At 40.6% G+C, this 14,190-nt stretch overlaps 1 protein-coding gene across 3 annotated transcripts in view; it reads left to right on the plus strand.

The window, feature by feature from the left end:
* The first annotated feature begins 2,134 nt into the window (after positions 1–2,134).
* Positions 2,135–14,190, plus strand: part of HERC6 (HECT and RLD domain containing E3 ubiquitin protein ligase family member 6) — a 63,017-nt gene continuing 50,961 nt past the window's right edge. For all 3 annotated transcript variants that reach the window (XM_037141067.2, XM_037141068.2, XM_053666375.1), the window contains exons 1-5: positions 2,135–2,492; positions 4,603–4,762; positions 6,446–6,522; positions 10,712–10,936; positions 13,241–13,335. In XM_037141067.2, coding sequence (XP_036996962.2) covers positions 2,300–2,492; positions 4,603–4,762; positions 6,446–6,522; positions 10,712–10,936; positions 13,241–13,335 — 750 coding nt within the window. In that variant the 5' untranslated portion in view covers positions 2,135–2,299. The remainder of the gene's footprint in view (positions 2,493–4,602; positions 4,763–6,445; positions 6,523–10,711; positions 10,937–13,240; positions 13,336–14,190) is intronic.

The following is a 14,190-nucleotide window of genomic DNA, read 5'->3' on the forward strand; positions in this document are numbered from 1 at the left end:
CAACCCCTCTGTGCCCACTGCAGACTCCGCCCCTCCTACTGGTCTGGATGAATGGTTATCAAACTTCCGTACAGTTCAATTTTCTGTCTGTTCTGGTTGTGTTTTTGTTTCTAAATCTTTGTTGTCCTTAATTTTGGTTGTGCAAGGAGGCACAGTGTTTCCACCTATTTGGACACCTCCAAGATGGAGGCATCCAAAATAGTCAACATATGGTAAACATTGAATAAATGGGAGCTACTATTTCCAAGTGCATAAACACAAATGGATAATTTTATCTTTCTTAAGCAATAACAGCACAATTTCTTTAATTTGTGTTTTATTTACTCAACTCGCTAACATTTAATGAATTCTTTGAATGTGGTAGACACTGTACCAGGTGGTAGGGATACATAATGAGCATAATACATTTTAGTTCAGTAAAATTTTTCTTAAGAAATAATATAAGGGCTCAGTGTCTTAGGCTGATAATATCAAATCCTCACAGTTTATGACTAAAGAAAGTAATAAACATTTAGGAAATTACTATTCCTAAATGGTAGGCAATAGTAAAGGTATTACTTTTACTATAGGCAATAGAAAAAGGTAGGTAGTAAATGGTATACTGTAAAATGGAGCCAGAAGTATGAAGGCTATTCAATTGCTTACCACGCATCAAGCCATTTGCCTAAAACCTACCTATTAGCATCTACCATATGCCTGGCACTCTTGAGAATAAAAAACAAATAAAAACAAACAACATTTATTCTCATCTTCAGGGAACTTAAAATGTAGTAGTAAAGAGAGGTGAGTTGAGAGTATATAAATGGCTACTATAAAAGTAAAAATAATAATGCTGACAATGGGTAACATTGTCAGGCACTAATGACCTTCATTTTGCCAAACCTAAAGATTAACCTGCTGGACAAACGATTGACAGAGTTATCATTCCCTTATTCTTTACTTGTTTTGTGCACACCAGCCCTCTTGATTTTCGTCCTAGATTAGTTCTCTGTTATATATGAGCCATACTCAACCCCCTGGACGACCTCAGTCAACCACCTGACTTTAAGTATCATCTCTACACTGAGGACTGCCAGCCCTATGACTCCACCCTGATTTCTCTCCACAACTCTAAATAGTTATCTTATTTCCTCCTTTCATACCAAGCATTTCTCAGTCATCACCAGACTGGAGTCCTGATCCTCCAGCCCCAAACTGCACCTCCCTCAGGGTACCTCACTGGTCACCCACTTGTTCAAGCTTCCCTTGCAGAAACCCTAATTTTCCCCCTTATTTCCTCACATTTCCAGTCCATCAGCAAGTCTGTGGACTCTGACTTTAAAAACATTTTGAACGTGATCCTAATCGTTTCTTCTCTCCTCCCACTAGGATATCACCTTAGGGCCAGCATCATCCTTGTGACCTGGACTCCTACAGCAGCCTCTAGTGGCTTTTCTGCTTCCACGTTTGTTCCATTATCTCCTACACAGCAGCCAAAACGCTTCTTTTAAAACTGAAGTCAGATCATATCACTTCTCTGTTCAAAGCCTTTCTATTGCTCCCCTGAAACCTCTGCCCTTGGATGACAGCATGACTCATGTTTGCATTTCCCAAGTTCCCTCTTTCTCTGCTCAAATGTCACTTCCTATCTTCCTTGGTATTTTATCAAAAATAATAGCTCCTTTGGTCCCCCCCATTCCTTTACTGTTTTATTTTTCTTCATGTTGCCCCCTGACCTTATGCTAAGTATTTAATTATCTATTTATAAATAGGAAAATGTAAGCACCATTTTGTAAGCATGATTTTGCATTTCCATTGCCAAAAATGGCCTTCAAGAGGGTTGACACTTAGATGCTTTCATTAAGCATTATTCTAACATTCTAAACCCTGATCCCCTTCAGGAATTATTCTAACACATTATTAATTATATATTAAGCTGTCCTAGCATATTAGACTAGCTGTATTACTGTCCACATTTCATAGACATGGTCGGTGAGGCACAGAATCATGAAGTCACTTGCCCGATGTCACACGGCTCATGAGTGGCTCACTAGGATGTAACTCGAGGTGCTCTGCCTCCGGAGTTGCTCTCTGCTGCTCCTCAGCACTTGGCGCTCCTGGCCTTAAGTATTCGCCCCGAAAGTCATAAGCGGGGAGGTGTCCGGATGACGTAGGGTGCCAGGGCTGTCCTTGTGGGGAAGGTCCACCGCAGGGTGAGGCCGGGGTGGGACCGACGCATCCCACCGCCTGTCACTAGTCTTCGGGAGCCGGCGGAGACTGAGCAGCCGGGCTCGAGCGGGCGGCGGGGCACGAGAGCGGGATGTACTTCTGCTGGGGTGCGGGCCATGGGAGGCTGCAGCGCCAGGCGCCGGCGCGGGGTGCCGACCTGCAGCAGGCAGCCTGCGGGGAGCGCCACTCGCTGCTACTGCTGAGCGACGGCACGGTCCACTCGTGCGGGGACAACAGCCGGGGCCAGCTGGGCCGGAGGGGTGTGCTGCGTGGTGACCGTTCAGGTGAGCGCGGGACGGTGGTGCGGGACAAGGCGCCAGGCAGGTGGGGGCGCTGGGAGCCTTGGGTCCTCGGGGCCACAGTTGACGCGAACCCGCGCTTCGCGCCGTCCGAGCGCAACTCTGCAGTTTCGCTTTCCCACAATCCTTGGGTTAGTTTCGCTTTCCAATTCTTCAAAGAAAAACTGAAAGAGGAACTGTGTGTGCAACTAAACAGGACCGCTGTCACCGAACAGCGATGTGGCCCTTCCCACTTGCCTTTTAATCCTTGCCCGCGGCGAATCTCCGAAACAGTGACCTTTTAAATGTGGTTTGTGGGTTTTGCACTTGTAACTCCCTCAGAAATACCCTAGGACCCCTTTTTTCTTAATATTAAAAAATGTACAAAGTAGCATTTTTTACCATTACTAATTATTGTAGTAACACAGGGGAAGAAATTGCCTATAATTCCAACACCAATTTTGATTCATTAACTTTTTGCTTCTTTACATTATATATTTAATTTTTATAAAATCATGTCATTATATAGTTTATATGCTCAGTATTTATTCTGTATACTGCATTTCTGCAATTCTGTAAACTGCCTCTCATTATGTATTTTTGAAAATACATTCTAAATTATTGCATTCTAGGTTCTCAGAGTACAATTTAATTGCTCTCTTGTGGAAATTCGTTTTTTCATGAGGGGCTTTTATAAGTAATACTGTGTTCAATATTACTGTAGGTAAATATTTGACAAAATTTCTGATTATGTACTCAGAATAAAGTTTGAGTACTGTCTGGGAGCAAAAATTTCTCCTCTATTCTTTTAATTCAGGTCATAAGAACTTGCAAACTAAACTGACAAAGACAAATTCACAAGAGAAAAGCCATACAATTTCATTAATATTTTTGGTGCATAGGAGTTCACAGAAAAGAAGTTAAACTTAAGAAGTCGTTAGACCCAGGGGCTCATTTGCAATTTTAACAAAAATATGGGGTGTGGGCTTTGAGGGATGATGAGTTGTGGGGAAGTAATGCAGGAAACTGGTGGAGGACAAAGGCTGTTTCACTAAGGGCAGTTCCGCAGACTTCTCTCAGTGCCAGGTCTGATGATAAGAGTCCCTCTCGCTGGTGCAGGAGACGGGAGACACCTCCACGAGGAAGATTTACACCTTTCTTTTAGGTGGATAAGGGGAAGGAAGAGAACTCTCCGTTCATCCATCGATTTTTCAATTGCCTTTTGCTCAAAATAATCCTAATGCCAAAGTGGCATATTCTTGGGTGGCAAACCCTGATCCCCTTCAGGCAGAAATGAGGGGCAACATGACACTTAATGCTGAAGTGTTCTTCAGGAAGGTGGTACCAGTTTCTACCTCTGTGAGTGCATAAATCTTTGGGAAATGTCTTACTGTTGCACGGTTTGAAAGTAAACCATTGAAAAGGATAAGATCACAAAGATTTTTTAAAAGAAAACTTAAGTGTTAACTAAAACTTTACTGATAATGACATACTTAACTCCAAACCTTTGCTAATTCAGAGACAACACTTTGGGAAACAATCTAGACTGGCTTGTGGGGAAATGTGACCAGGTTTTCACTGTGCGCACGTTTGGCTCACTTAGAGAAATATTACTGCACTCTTTGTTGTGAGGAGATCTGGTGTCTGCCTCTCACACTCCACACTCTTGAGATGAGCACCCTGCTTGTTTTCTGCTGAGCAAGGAATTCCCTGTTCTCACTGTGCAAGGCGGGGGGAGTCCAGAAGAGGAGAGTGGAGTCGATCCCATCTTCTCTCTAGCTCCCTTTATTTTGCTGGGTTTCGCTACCACGATGGTAGAAAAAAACACTAGTCCAAATATCCTAGTTCCTACAGGGAACTAGTTCCTACAGGTTCCCCACCTTCACTGTTCTCACCCTTTGATTACCAGTTATATTATATTTCTATAAAGACAGTATAACAAACAATGAGCTAATTCCTTCCCGCCTTTAGCATGGATTTTAGGCCTTGATTTAAAAGCTGGTTGGAAGGGACAAGCAATCTGAATGACCCTTCTTTTTAAAGATAAGTACTGTCTTAAACTTGCTGTTAAATTAGTCTGTGAGGTTTTTGTTTGGTTTTGTTTTTGTTCCCAAAGAACCAATTAGGGCATTGGAAACTCTACGGGTTGTTCTCGTGAGCTGCGGGAAGGAGCACTCCCTGGCTGTTTGTCACAAAGGAAGGGTCTTTGCCTGGGGAGCTGGTTCTGAAGGACAGCTGGGGACTGAAGAATTTAAGGAAATAATTTTTACTCCTAAGTAAGTATTTCAACTCATTCATTTATTTATTCAGTCAGGCAGTCAGTCAGTCAGTCAATATTTTTGAATTCCACATGCCAGGCACCATGCAAGATGCCAGGGTACAAAGATGACCATAACAAATGCAGTCTTTAACCTCAACCATTACAGTGCAGTGAGAAAGGAGGCAGGAAAAAACTTAAAACACTGATTATTATTTAGAGTTGTATGATGGAGACGGGCCTGGAGAAATGAGAAAATGTGACCCTTTGAACACAATCTAATCGATTGGAAATAACTTTATACCACTTGGACTACCAGAGTTGGCATGAAGATTATTTTAAAGTGAAAACATTTGAGATACTGAAGATGCAGAAAGCAATCTTATCTGAATTTCCCTACCTGACTGAAAGCAGTGCCTCCTAAAATTCAGCGGCCCCTGAACATCCTGGCAGGAAGTTCCCTGTGACTTCAGCAGCTGTGAGGACAGACTATCCAGTCAGCATCCAAAAGCCCAGGAGAACCTTCCATACTCCCCCATGGAAGTTCTAACCCCACAATCCCAGCTTTTGCTATGTTGATATATATAAGCCTTTACCCAAGTTATTCCACAAAGTTTTTATTACTGGGAGCTCCCATGTGTACTATAACTAAACCATGCCCTTTTCTCCTGAAAATCTGTCTATGGTCAATTAACTGCAGGTCCCCAATCTCAGCACCCAGATTGGAAATGAAAAAGTTTTTTACCCAACATAACCTTTTTGTTATAAGCCACTGGGTCCTAATATCTTACTTAGTAAAAAGGAGAAAAAAATGATATCCTCACAAAGAGCTTTCTAGGGCAAATACTATGACAAGCAGTCTGAATTTTGCGTTCATGAATTACATGCTTTGGAAGTGTTCGAAAGCATGTTTTTTAATACTAGGAAGTTACCTTTTTATTCCCTGTGATTACTAAATCGTGTGAGAAATTGCTGTGGCTTGGGAGAATGATCATTGAACTTGGAATGGAAAGAACAAGGTTTGAGTCTAGTTCTACAACTTGAAACTTATTTGACTTCTTTGAGTTCTCCTAGGTTCAATCATATGCAAGTGCTGATAGTTATGTTTTGATCCACAAAAATGACAATTCAATCCAATGGTTTATTTATCTCATAGAACTTAGATTAGATGACAGTGCTCTCTAAAATCTAAAGTCCTGTACTATATGTGTATGAAGAAATTTTTTTTAGGCCAATAAGTATATAAGTTAGTACATTAAATAATATGTGAAAAGTCCTATAAAAATCACTTTTATATTACATATTGTTTTGGATTCTGCCCTGTACCTTAGTACATGTTGATGTTGTATTAAAACAGTGTTCCGAAATACCGAGTTCAGAGCTTGCTCTGGCTGGGTAGCTCAGTTGGTTAGAGCATTGTCCCAATATCCCAAGGTTGCTGGTTCTCTCCCCAGTCAGAGCACATGCAAGAATCAACCAATGAATGCATAATAAAGTGGAACAACAAAGTGATGTCTCTCTCTCTCAAATTAATAAATTAAAAAAATAGTTTAGACTTTTTGGAAAGAAGCTACTAAAGAAATATAAGAACATAAAATTGTTTTCCTACACCAAATGTATTGGGATGTTTTAAATATCTGTAGTTCACTTGACAATCCAATCTAAAAAGGGATTAATAGATTTTGTATCATTTTTATTATAGGAAGATAAAAACTTTGACTGATAAAAAAATAATACAAGTTTCCTGTGGAGACTACCATTCCCTGGCATTATCAGAAGGTAACAAAAAGCTTTTTGGATCTCCTAAGTGTCACTAAAAAGTAATTTTTTGGATACCAATGATATCTGTTGATTTTCAATGTATTGAGGTTCATTTTAACACATTAAGAATTTTTTAACTTTCCAGATTTCATAAGATGTGTTGTTATTCATATTTTTCAATTTCTTTGTCCTTATTATACTCTAGGTAGTGCCTAATTCATATTTCACTGCCATCTCTGTTTATATGACCTGATTGTCTGATTCTCTCAGAACTCAGAAGTGGTTTTATTCTCAGCACTTTGCCCTTTATGCTGAATGCTTGTCTACACTGGCAAACTCAGATGGTGGAGGCCTATTTATCTTTTGTACAATACTTGAATCAAAAAAAGATAAGTCAAGATGTCAAAATCCTGACTCTACATCTTTTCTATCAACATCTGTGGGGGCGACTTCTTCGAGAGTCCCCCTGGTGCCACAGACACGTGTGAATGACTAAATATGGCCGAGAGATGCTGGATCAGTTTAGGGGAGGAGTGGGCTGAGGCCAGTTTCTCCGGAGAGAAAAAGGCCCCGAGCGCCTTTCTCCATAGCCTTTTATTGGGTAATACACAGGAATACAGGGCGGCAAGGATCAAACAGTAGATAACATATCAAAGAAATCTGAGGGTTTCAGAGTCTGAGTCAGTGTCTGTCAGGAAGAGAGTTGCGGAAACTTTGGGAGACATACCCATTTCCTCTTGGACCCTTATCATATGAATGAAAGCACTCTTAGCAGAGCAGATTTCACAGGTTTATCAGGAAGTCTTTGTGATGCCAGATTTTCCCCCAGGACACGCTCTAGCAAGGCAAGGAGCTGCACCTCTCCCCAACAGGTATTCAGGCTCAAGGGGATTAGAGCCAGGAAACACTTCTCCCAGAGAACATGGGGACTCAGGCTTTGTCAAAGCGGGGGTGGGGGGGTGGGGGTGGGGGGAGGCGCTCCAGAGTTCATTGCTCTTTCTTTGTTGCAGCCCCCCCCCCCCCCGCCCCAGTCCTTCCATGAAGGCCTCCCAAGTGATCAAGTCTGGCTTAGGTTGCCCCCTGCTGTGAGGGTTTCTTACCTGTCATTGACTTCCAACCAAGCTTTGGGGGCAGGGAGAGGAACTGAGGCAGCGTTTACTACCTGAGACAAGCTTTGTCTCCTGCAGCTGGCATTCCAGAGGTCATCTCTTGCCCTTAGCCACAAGGGGTAGAGATACAATTCCTAAAATCAGGCAGAGCAGTCTATGACAAACATCCCCAATCCTTTGTCTATCCTCTGGAAATTTCTCAATGGAGAGTGTCAGGAAGGAAATAACTTTACCCTCTTAGGCTTAGAACCCAGGGGGCTACAAATTTAAGAAATGACAGGTAACTAACAGAGAAGGCATATAATTTTTATTGGTACTTTACTTCTTTTCATAGAAAAGAAGTAAAACTCAAAAAGTGGTTAAGTTCTGGGGCTCTTATACCATTTTCACAAAGGAAAGGAGATTGGGCTAGGAGAGCTAAACTGGGTGACTGACTTGGAAATATGTGGGGAAAACAAATGGAAAGTGAGGGTTGTTTTGGTCAGGACTGTTTGTGCGCCCTCATGTCAGTGGTGACTCTCCATCTCTGTGATGAGTCCTTCTCCCACTCCTGGTACAGGAGAGGACACTTTCATGAAAGGAAATGGGTGCCGTGCTTTTGGGTGGATAAAGGGAGGGCAGGGAACTCTTTCTGCATCTGTTAATTCTCAATTGCCTTCAGCTCAAAATAATCCTTATCCCAAAGTGGAATATTCTGTTCCCCTTCAAGAGACATGTATCATTTGCATGTCCCTCGGGTGGTTTCTGATGCATAACTGCAATTGTACTGCAGGGGACATGGACAGCCAACCTGTCTTGGTTGCCTTCTATGTGACAGTCACTCACTGTTAAATGCTTTCCATATGTTGTCTCATGTAATTGCCTGAAACACAGAAACTAGGTATTACTTGTATCCTTAGTTCAGAAATGAGGACATTTGGGCTCAGAGACTTGCACTAATTTCCTTAAGGTCACACACTAATAGAAGAGGTGGGATTTGAACCTATACTTGTTTATATCCCAACCCTAAGTGCTTAATCACTGTGCCATGTAGGCTATGCAGTCAGAAGAGTCCCATGGCTTAGTGTGATTCCTTCTACCAACCATTTCTAGCTCTTTGACCTAAGGCAAGTTATTTAACTCTCCTAGGTCTCAATTTTCTCATCTGTAGGAAAATTGATGCCTAACTTAAAGGTTTTTAAGAAGGTTCAGTGAGAGAAGGTACACAATACAATAAATATTAGTTCCTTTTCTTCTTTTTGAAAGTGAGAAAATTTATATTTTTTATTGAGGTATAATTTACATACAACATTACTTAGTGTCAGGTGTACAATATAACAATTTAATATTTGTACACACTGTGAACAAATAAGACTTTGCACACAGTAAGTCTAGTTACATCTGTCACCATACATAGTAACAGAATTTTTTTTCTTGTAATGAGAACTTTTAAGATTTATTTCCTTAACAACTTTCGAATGTGCAATACAGTATTATTAACTCTAGTCGCCATGCTGCACATCACATCCTCATGACTTACTTATTTTACAATGGGAAGTTTGTACCTTTTGACTCCTTTCACCCATTTTACCCCCAACCCTCAGCAACCACCAATCTTTTCTTGGTATCCAAGAGCTTTTTTTAAAAAAAGATTCCACATATAAGTGAGATTACCATATTTGTCTTTGTCTGATTTATTTCACTTAGCATATGCCCTCAAAGTACATTCGTGTTGTTGCAAATGATCCTTCTTACTTATGGATATGATTTGAATGATTTCCCTGGATTACTGATTTGTTTTTACATTAGTCTGGAATGTAAAAGCCATGTAGAACCCAGCACTCAGTGCATTTGCGATGGTGAACTGGGAGTTCTCATACACTTTCATCAGAGTTTGACATTCTGTATTGTGCTCTCAAAAATTCTTTTCAGTGGTACAAGGAACTTAGAAGAGTTCAAAGTAAAAATTAGATATAATAACATAAAAATCTGAGATGTGTGGCAACTAATTAGGCATTAGAACAGCTTTATTTTTGAAGTGATATTAATTATCCATCTCTGGTCAAATTCAACATAAAATGTTGGGTTTTTTTCCCCCATAGAGTCATTTCACAAGTATTTATCAAGTGCCTACAATGTTTCCAGCAAAGAGGAATAGAGCAGTTAAAAACCTAAGATCCTACTTTTGTGGAGCTAACATTCTGAGGGGAAGTAAGGCAATGAACCTTAAACACAGAAAAATCGTTATACCGTTTAACAGATAGTGATAAGAGGCATGAAGAAAAGTGAGTCAGGGTAAGAGAGCACAAGTACTCAGTTAGAGGAAAAGGGTCTTTCTATTCATAAAGGCGGTCGGGGAAACTCTTACAAGGTGACATATGAGCAGAGACTAAAAGGAAGAGAGTGAGGGAAACATGATGTTAAGGCTGTGATCCAGAACAGTGATCCAAACACAAAGGTGTTGATGCCAAGTGGTGATCAGCAACAGCAGGGGATCTCTGGAAAGGCATGAGCAAGGGGGAGATGAGGTTGTGGGGAGTAACGGGGATGTGGGGCTTGTGAGCCATGGTAAGAATCAGTCTATTACTGAATAGGCTAGAAGCTCCTGATGGGTTCAATCTGACATATTTTTAAAAGATCACTCTGGCTGCTCTTTGGAGAACAGACTTCTGGGGACAAAGGTGGAATTTGGGAGTCCAGTGAAGTGCTATTGTAATTTTCCAGGATGTAAATGATGGTGACCTGGCTGCTAAGATGCTAACAGTGGGGAAGTGAGGAGTGGTTGGATTCTGGATAAACTCTGAAGGTAGAGGCTTAGGATCTGCTGGGTTGGCGAGTGTATACGAGAGAAGAGTAAAGGATGACGCCCAAGGTTTCTGGTCGAACACCTGAAAGAACACAGGTGCCCTTTACTTGGAAGGAGAAGAGGAATAGATGTTGTTGGAAGAGATTTTTGAAGGTGATCTTGACCATACCCCTTGCCTCTAATCAGAACACTTTAACCTCCTTTATCCCTGTTTTATTCTTTAAAGATTTTTAGAATTAGGATGGTAGTTTCTACTTGAATTTGGTATTCCAAAGTGTGTGCAATTCTGAATTTCTCTTCTTTATTTTTGTAGATGGCCAAGTGTTTTCATGGGGGAAGAACAGCCATGGGCAGCTGGGCTTGGGGAAGGACGTTCCCTCCCAGGCCAGCCCGCAGAGGGTGAAGTCCCTGGAGGGGATCCCACTGGCTCAGGTGGCTGCAGGAGGGGCCCACAGCTTTGCCCTGTCTCTCTCTGGGACTTCATTTGGTTGGGGAAACAACAGTGCAGGGCAATTGGCCTTTACGGGCAAGGCCCCAGGTAAGGAGATAGTCTTGTTCCTGCATTAAATTATTATTTCTTTTTGGTTGGAGGACCAACTCTGCAAAGGGCAGTATCAGTGGTGCAAACAGTGGTTCCCAAACTTTATGGCACATTAGAATCACCTAAGGGGCTATATTAATTTTTTTTAAGATTTTATTTATTTATTTTTAGAGAGTGGAAGGGAGGAAGAAAGAAAGGGAAAGAAAGATCAATGTGTGGTTGCCTCTCACACACTCCCTACTGGGGACCTGGCCCGCAACCCAGGCATGTGCCCTGACTGGGAATCGAGCCAGTGACCCTTTGGTTCACAGGCCAGCACTCAATCCACTGAGCCACACCAGCCAGGGCTATGACAGTTGCTGTAACAACTTACCACAGACTTAGTAGCTTAAAACAACACGGACTTACTCTCTTATTGTTCTGGTGGTCTGAAGTATGACCCAGGTCTCACTGAGTTAAAATCGAGGTGCCAGCAAGGCCGTGTTCCTTTCTGGATGCTGCAGGACAGAAGTCAGAATCTGCCTTCTCCAGATTCTAGAGACTACCTGCTTCTTTCATTTACGGGCCCCTTTCTTTTTCAGAGCCAGCAATGGCTGGGTAAGTCTTTCTCAAGTCACATATTCTAACACTGACTCTTCTACCTCCCTTTTATTCAGTGAAGTGACCCTCGTGATGTCCCTGTTTTAATCAACTATTAGCAACTTTAATTCCATCTGCTTCCTTAACTCCCTTTTGACATGCACCCTAACATACTCTCAGGCTCTGGGAAAAGAATGTGCACATCTTTAGGAGGCCGTTATTCTGTCTACCACAAAAGCATTAAAAAATCCTGATGTCTGAATTGGATCCTATACCAATTAATCAGGATGTCTGGGGATGGAAACCAGGCATCAATCATTAATAAAGATCCCACAGGTGGATTCCAGTGTGCAACAAAGTTTGGGAACCACTGGGTTAGAAGCCTGCTGGTGGTAGGGAAAGCAACCAGTTCCTCTGGAAACCTTTAAAACAGGGGTGTCAAACTCATTTTCACCGGGGGCCACATCAGCCTTGCAGTTGCCTTCAAAGGGCCGAATGTAACTTTAGGACTGTATAAATGTATCTCCTCCTTAACAGTGAAGTGAGAGCTCGGTGCTGCCGCTGGGTAGAAACAAGGTGCTGGGCTGGATAAAACGAGGTGGGAGCCGGACTCAGCCCATGGGCCTCGTGTTTGTCACCTGTGATTTAAATGAAACTCACTGTGAATTCTTCCCCATGGACCCTGTTCTCTGTTCAATCTTCTTCATTTAGCCAATGTATATCTAGTACCTGTTAAGTGCTAGTACCACACTGAGCACTTACATCTAATTTCATTTAACTTTATCAAAATGAATTAGGTTCTTTTATTTCCTAAATTATTATTATATATTCACAGAATAGGTACTGTGTGACAGAAATGAATACAACATGATAACACTATTTAGGAAAAAGGCCTTAAAGCTTAGCTCTCCAGGGCAACGGACTCACGCAAGCATTCCTGAAGAGTAAATGTTGGGTCGGCCAAAAAGTTTGTTTGTTTTCTGTATGATGGCTCTAGTAGTTCTTGGTTGTCTTCAACTTCATTCAAAAACAATTCTGTTGCATTGTATTGTGACAGCTGTCATATCAGTGTGCATTTTTTAAAAAACTTATCAAAATTGGTGAATTTTTGTGTATCCATTTTAATATTGAAGATGGAAGAAAATATGCAACATTTAAGCATATTATGCTTTATTATTTAAGAAAGGTAAAAACATAACTGAAATGCAAAAAAAAAGGTTTGTGCAGTGTGTAGAGAAGGTGCTGTGACTACAAACATGTCAAAAGTGGTTGTGAAGTTTCCTGGTGGAGAGTTCTCACTGGACGATGGTCCATGGTGAGGTAGACCAGTTGAAGTTGAGAGTGATCAAATTGAGACATTAATTAAGAACAATCAACATTATACCATGCTTTAGATAGCCACTATAACTCAAAATATCCAAATCAATAAAGCTATTGGTGAAAATGAAATATGTGTCTTTGATTTTACAAAGAGAACCATATGGACTCTTAGGTTAACCCAACAGCTTCCAGAAATAAATGCTAAAGACTGCTTTTCTTTTCTTTCCTCTCCTTTTCTAAATCAGGGCTTTCCCTTTGTTTTATAATACTTCTGATTAAAAATACTCCTAAAAATTATGTTAACGAATAAGGTAATAAAAATATAAAAAGTATAATAATATAAAAACTCATGATATCTGGTTCTGCTTCTTATACTCTAGAAATGCTGCTTTCTTTCAACAGTGCAAAGGTACAAGCCTTACTCAGTTGGTGCGCTGAAGAGTCTAGGTGTGATTTACATCAGCTGTGGCTGTGAACACACTGCAGTGCTTACCCAGGTAACCAAAAATGTCTTGCTATTTTTTAAAACCCAAGGCAAATGTTACCATAAGGTACAGTTATTGATTATTCTTGAAAACAAGATGTGGATCAATATCTCAACATATCTATTCAGTGTACAAGTATTTGAGAGGAGATGTTAGCCCAGAATAAACCATGAAGTTTTCCAGATCCTATCACAAAAGCTAATTTCAGCTTTAGAATATATTTTTAGATACCCACTAAATTAGATTAAGAGAGGAGACAGTCTTATTAGCAACTATTCGTAATGTGGTTCTACAGATAAAAATTACAAAAGCACAAAGTAATTTTTACAGTTTTTAATAACCCACATTACACACTAGAACATATTTTGTTTCACTTCTCAATCATTACAGATGTGAGCTGGCTTCCTGAATGTTTTCCTTCTCCTCTGGTACTGACCATATAATATATTCCATTGTGATGTATTTCCTCCATAGCCATAAGGAGTAAAGTTGAAAACTCTATGGTTGAAATGTTTATTTAAAAACTAAATATATAAAACAATTTTTATTATTTTAAAGGCATGTTGGGATTATATTATTTTTAGTTGACAAGAGAAAGCTAGAATTGTTTTAATCAAGAACCATCTTTTGAAGGTACCTCGAGACATATAAAAGGGAAAACAAAGTGACCGAAGTTATGAGACAGAGTCTAAGAGGGAAATTCATAGCAATGCATGCCTACTTCAAGAAACGAGAAAAATCTAAAATAAACAGTCTAACCTTACACCTAAAGAAATTAGAAAAAAAGAACAAAACCAAAAATGAGTAGAAAGGAGGGAAATAGTAAAGATGAGAGTAGAAATAAATGAAATAGATATTAAAAGAAAA

This window comes from Artibeus jamaicensis, unplaced genomic scaffold (assembly GCF_021234435.1).
Source record: "Artibeus jamaicensis isolate MK-2021 breed Jamaican fruit bat unplaced genomic scaffold, CSHL_Jam_final contig_452, whole genome shotgun sequence".
Lineage (NCBI taxonomy): Eukaryota > Metazoa > Chordata > Mammalia > Chiroptera > Phyllostomidae > Artibeus > Artibeus jamaicensis.